Raw genomic sequence first — 6,192 nt, 5'->3', positions numbered from 1 at the left:
GCCTCCACCGCCGGGCTGTCAGGCTTTTGGGATCACCAGCTCACAGCACCTGCTTTCCCACAGGCCTGAGGTTCTCAGGCCTGTGGGAAAGCAGGAGCCAGTGACTTCAACTGCATGCATGTGCGCCTGGGTGGCGGCTGATGGAATGCACTGCCCGCTTGGGGCAGCTCACACCTGGGCGGGCAGGTCGAAGGCACTGCCACCACCGGGGCTTGAGGCACTGATGCAGGCTGCCGGCGACCTACCCATCCCGGGTTGGGTGGCACATAGGATGCTGCTGCCCCGTGTCCCTTCACACAGGGGATACCGGGGCGGGTACCCGATCACTGCAGTCCCACCAGCCAACCCCAGTTCCACCGCGGGAGGGCCGGACCTCTGCCGCCAGCCCCTGATAGAGGCGAGCTGGCATTGGCACTGTTCCGCCCTGCCTGCAGTATGCAAATTAGCTGCCATCTTGGCTGGCAGTTATTTTGCATATCTTGCTGATTAGCCAATGAAAAGGGTAGCGGTCATACGCCAATTACCATGTTTCTCTATTATTAGATAGGATTGTCACAGATTTGGCCATTGTGTGAGAATAAGCAAGTCATCTTTTCTGTCAATGAACAGTTTAGACAGCCGCCATGTTGGATTGCGTGACTTGGCAGCCGCCATGTTGGCCGCCATCTTGAAACAGCAAAGGCCAACCCCTCCCTTGAACTAGCCAATCTCGAAAGACTGCACACCTGAGCTCCAATCAAGAGCAAGGGACAGGTCACGTGCATCAGGGGTTATAAACCCGAAGCCCGCCTGCTCAGTGAGGGCGCTTCCAGACCATGTGCTCACACCCTTCTATGTAGAGGAAAGGTATTTGCCTGCTGCCGGCTCCTGAGTATGTTTTGTGTTCTACCAGGACCCCTGACTCAGGGGCTCACCTTATTTCTAACAAGTTGGGAGCGCGTCCAGGATACCATCTGTCGCCACAGGGAAAATGGACCCCTCTCCTGGGGAGGTGTGCCCGCTGCCAAGTTGCGGTGGCCTCGGTGAGGAGGGACAGCCATCACCCTGGGCTGACTATGAGCTCGGGATCAGGAAGACTGATGGGAGAAATCCAATTAGTGTCATTTGTTGTCCACACCCAAGGAAAATGAAGCTAAAAAAATAAGCCTTATTTTGGTCAGTTCTTTTCTAGTAAAATAATTATATTAATCAGGTATTTAATAAAAAGACCATCTTTTAATCATAGGAACTGAAATTTGCTGGCCTATGTTCCTGTCTAATACACTTTAATAATAATCTTTTGGTAAAATCAAATTTGACAATCTTCCTAGGGTTTGAATTTTAAGAAAAGTTTTGTTTTTTTTAACCTAGAGTTGGCTGTAGGTGATTCCAATAGGCCCTGATTGCCTCAAGATCTTCCCACAATGGAAACTAGGGACTGATTTCTTAAGAACTATGTACTGGGAATGTCTTCTACTTTAATCTCTCTCAGGTTAGAAGGCCTCCTGACCCAAGGCCTCTTGAGTTTCTGGTTCATCATCATTGACCAGAAGACTACGTTTGTTCAATCAAGACTTAGAAGGGAAGCAAGTTGGAATCCTCCTGGGAAGGACCCTTCCTGTCTTCTTACCACAGAGACTGCTGTTTGGACTGCAGAGCGAGGCTGCACCCATCACACACGGGTTAAGAGTGGACACACCTCAACTTGGACAGCCATACCAGGACATGTCCCCTTGAAACTGACGCTAAAAACTGTGAGCTGTCTTAATAACCATCATGTACTGGGCTCTATTTGCTTTAGGGATCTGGCAAATTGCAGGGGGCTTACAATGTGGGCTGGAGAAAGGTGTATAATCCGGATCATGCTTACCCAGTTAAGTTATTGGTTATAGATAACTTGAATTATTTGGATATTTCAACCTTTCAGTCAGAAGATTGGCTAGGACTAGATTTAGGAGTAGATGTCACAGGACAAGATCCCCTAGGCCACTGCCACCACCATGCAAACAGAAGTAGGATATAAGTGGAATGGATTAACTATCCTGTACATGCCCTGAATAAAAGTGGCTGCTATGCTTGCACAGCAGGAAGGCTAAAGTAAAAACCATCATGTACTGAGTTCTATTTGCTTTAGAGATCTGACAAATTGCCGGGGCTTACAATGTGGGTTGGAGAAAGATATACAATCTGGATCATGCTTACCCAGTTAAGTTATTGGTTATAGATAACTTGAATGACCTGGATATTTCAGCTTTTAGGTCAAAAGATTGGCTAGGACTAGATTTAGGAATAGAAGTCACAGGACAAGATCCCCTAGGCCACTGCCACCACCATGCAAATAGAAGCAGGATATAAGGGAACAAATGCATGGGTGGAATGGTTTAACTATCCTGTACGTGGCCTAAATAAAAGCGACTGCTACACTTGCACAGCAGGGAGGCTAGAGGCCCAAGTGGTCCCATTTCCACTGGGATGACCTCAGGCAGTAACCGGATGGAATGTGAGCTTGCCTTGTCCCAGGAGGAGACCGCCTGGGGAAACGCTTCCCGTAAGACTCTGCCCTGTTGTTCCCATTCAACAGAGGTAAAGAGCAAGGACGCCCCCAAAATGATCCGTCCCCCGTCCCGCTACGTAAACTATATCTCCTGCCTCTCAAGCGGGGGAACAGTGCTCAGAGTTTATGAGAAATTTATCCGGATGTGTGAATGGCTGAGCATCCTCAGAAGCCCATTGTGCTGCACTGTCGGTGCCCGTGCCGATGTCTGGTGGTGTCATGGGGACCCTGACTTGGGCCTTGCCCAGCAGTTGGAGTGGACCGTGCGCTCTGATACAATGGCTATCCCTTTCCCTTCAGCACATCCTAAACCTTTTTCAATGGACAGACTAGGAAGAAGAGAGAGGGTCCAGGGGGCCCCTTTGATCCCCATATACACACAGATCCCATTGGGGTTCCCGGAGGGGTGCTGAGGAGTCTAAGGCTAGAAGTGAGATTGCCGCAGGGTTTGAGACTGTCCTGTGCTGGTGGCCACTGTGAACAAGAATGTGGTGGATTAGTTATAGTTTCTAGAACCAGCAAAGGCTTGTTAACTACGCTCGAGACGCAGCCAAAGGGATAGTGAGCAGCTGGGTGCCAGCAGCAGGGCGCCCGGGAGAGCGGGTTGGCCTTGGACCTGATTCTGGCAGAAGGAGGAGGAAGGTGTGTGGTGCTGGGGCCAGTGCTGCACGTTCGTCCCTGACAACACGGCACGCGGACCGTGGCTGAGCCTAAGGCCCCGGCAGCTTTAGTGCCGAGTGAGCGGAGCCGGGGCCGAGGCTCCTCCGAACCCTGGGCGATGGTTGGGAAGTGGAAGGCCCGATGGTGCCCACGTCACCCTTTGACTGGGAGCTGCAGGGATGGCGTCGCAGCTTCCCGTGTGGGGGGTCTTATCCAAGGCGAATCGGAACCACATTGGCCCAACGGCGGTCTCCTGGGCCCTGCAGAGCAGGGATGTCAGTGAGTGTCAGTGAGTTTGAAGACAGAGTTTAATAAAGAAAAGGGGGAATTGTGAGAAGAAATAAGTCATCTTTTCTGTCAAAGAACAGTGTGGACAGCGCCATGTTGGACTGCGCGACTTGGCAGCCGCCATGTTGGCCGCCATCTTGAAGCAGCAAAGGCCAGCCCCTCCCTTTGAACTAGCCAATCTGGAAAGACTGTGCGCCCGAGGGCCAATCAAGAGCAGGGACAGGTCACGTGTGTCAGGGGTTATAAAGGTGCGTGCCTTCCAGACCCTGTGCTGGCCGTTCTGCATAGAAGGAAAGATGCTGCCTGCTGCAGCTCCCGAGTGTGTTTCCTGTTCCACCAGGACCCCTGACTCAGGGCTCGCCTTATTCCTAACAATCGGAAAGCATTTCCAGTGGGATATGTATCCATCTGCCTTTAGCGTGGATGTACGTTGTGGAGCTAATGTTTGTGTCTCCCCCTCCCCCCCCCATATGTGGACACCCTTCCCCATGGGATGCTATTAGAGAAGAGGCCTCAGGGGTGGGCAAACTTTTTGACTCGAGGGCCACAATGGGTTCTTAAACTGGACCGGAGGGCTGGAACAAAAGCATGGATGGAGTGTTTGTGTGAACTAATATAAATTCAAAGTAAACATCATTACATAAAAGGGTACGGTCTTTTTTTTAATGGGTTCTTAAACTTGACCAGAGGGCCGGAACAAAAGCATGGATGGAGTGTTTGTGTGAACTAATATAAATTCAAAGTAAACATCATTACATAAAAGGGTACAGTCTTTTTTTTTAGTTTTATTCATTTCAAACCGCGGGCCGTAGTTTGCCCACGGCTGCCTTAGGGGGTGAGGAGGCTGTGGGAGGCCCTGAGCGAGGAGTCGCCCAGTGGGATTGATGCTCTCAGGCGTGTGAAACAGGAAGGAAGCTGTCCGCAGGCCAGAGTGTCCCCACCTAGAACCCACTTGTCCCTGGCCAGTGTGGCTCAGTGCCCTGAAAAGAGCCCCGTGCAACCAGAGTTCACGGATTCGATTGCCGATCGGGGCGTGGCAGTGCTCCTGATCAGATTTGGGGTGGGGGCGGGGCACGAGGGGCGTCTGCCGCCAGGATCTGGGTCAAGGACAAATGCATCTCTCTCTCTCTCTCTCCCTCTCCCTCTCTCTCTCTCTCTCTCTCTCTCTCTCCCCCTCACCAATAAAAACATATTTAAAAAACAAAGAAGAACCGATTCTGCCCGCCCTCACTGCCCTACCTCCCACCGCTCCACCCATAGTGACCATCGCATCCAGGTTCATTTCTCCCACAGAGTTTCCTTTTTGTTTGTTGGGGTCTTTGCACACGTGAGCAGGTCACTCGCATGTTTTCTTTTTCTCCCGTTTCCTGAATGAAGGGACTCCAAAGCACGCACACACGGTTGCTCCTTCTCTAGCTTGCAGGGCCCCGTGCCGTGTTGCATCTGGAGCTGTGGGCGCACATTCTCCCCCCTTGGGAACGTGATTGCCGTGGGTCTGCCCCTTCTCCTGCTCTTGTCCTTGGACACTCCCTCCGCCGTGGGTGCTGTGAGCTCAGGGCTCACGTCAGGAGCACAGAGAGCCCTCCCAGCCTCAGTCGCTGTCGCAGGCTTGTCCCTGGCGGGGCCTTCCCGTCCTCATTCTCCACAGTGCGGAGGGAGGACTCCGGAATGAGTCCTGTCAGCTCAGAAGCCCTCCCACGGAATGATGGGGACAGATGGTATGAGGCGGGGATGCCCTCACCCTCAGCCCGATCTGGACACACGGGCGCAGGGCCCCACGCTGTGCACGTAGCACTCGGCTGCAGGCCACGGGCCCTACTTATGAAACCAGTAGCTGGAGATGAAGTCTTCTGCGGAGGGCAGAGGGAGAGGCTACTGGGATTGCAGCAGGCACTTCAGGGTGTCCCTCAGCGATGCCCATGTGGGGTGGCGCTGAGAGCAGAGGGAGGCAGGCAGCGGGCTCAGTATAGGGAGGCACTCCTGGCATCGGGATGCTTACGGAGCTTTAACAGCCCCACCTAGGGTCTGGGCTGGTGTCTGGGCTCCCAGGTGATATTAGGGTGCAAAGATGAGCAGGGGAGCCCCAGGGTCTGCTCCCTGGCTTGAAGGAAGCCAGCTGCCAGCTCACCTAGTGTAGGGAGTGGTGCAACCTGCAGTCTCCCTGGAAAGGCCCAGCCCACAGGCTGGAGACGGGGGGTCCGCCTCCCTGCCTGCCCCCAGAGAGGGAGGGAGGATCAGCAGGCCTCAGGCCTCCGCTGGGGGGTAAGTAACAATGTATAAAAACTAATCCTCTTTAAATAAGTCCTACTTGTTTTTATTGTACCTAATTGTAGATTTTTTTTTGGTCTAAGATGAGAAAATAAGGTCTCTTTATTTTTGTTTTAAAGAAAAGGACGTTTGAAACACACGGAAGGCTGTGAAGTAGCCAGGTGCACTTGCCCTTCCTGTGACCAGCCTTCGGCGTCAAACCAGTCGCATCCTTCCTCTCTGCCTCCTGTCCTCAGGTTAGGTGGGTGGTAACAGGTCCATTCTCTGGGACTGTGGAGAGGATTAAAGGGATTCATGCTTTTAGATGTGCTTGCGTTGGGTAAGGGTTGATCAGTGCCAGCAGCTTGATTACTCACATTACCACCACAGTCACCGCCACCACCACTATGACCAGCATCATCACCACCACCACCATCACCATCAGCATCATCACTTCCATCAGC

The 6,192-nt window shown here is 52.6% G+C and overlaps 1 protein-coding gene across 1 annotated transcript in view; it reads right to left on the bottom strand.

The window, feature by feature from the left end:
• The window catches only part of RBM33 (RNA binding motif protein 33), a 140,833-nt gene extending 134,645 nt beyond the window's left edge, over positions 1 to 6,188 (bottom strand). Inside the window, exons 1-2 of the mRNA XM_006767157.2 lie at positions 6,106 to 6,188; positions 3,351 to 3,453 (exon numbers count right to left, since the gene is read on the bottom strand). Coding sequence (XP_006767220.2) covers positions 3,351 to 3,453; positions 6,106 to 6,188 — 186 coding nt within the window. The remainder of the gene's footprint in view (positions 1 to 3,350; positions 3,454 to 6,105) is intronic.
• Positions 6,189 to 6,192: the final 4 nt, after the last annotated feature.

This window comes from Myotis davidii, unplaced genomic scaffold (genome assembly GCF_000327345.1).
Source record: "Myotis davidii unplaced genomic scaffold, ASM32734v1 scaffold1182, whole genome shotgun sequence".
NCBI lineage: Eukaryota > Metazoa > Chordata > Mammalia > Chiroptera > Vespertilionidae > Myotis > Myotis davidii.
The sequence above is the reverse complement of the archived record's forward strand: the minus strand, read 5'-3'. Positions and strand labels throughout refer to the sequence as shown.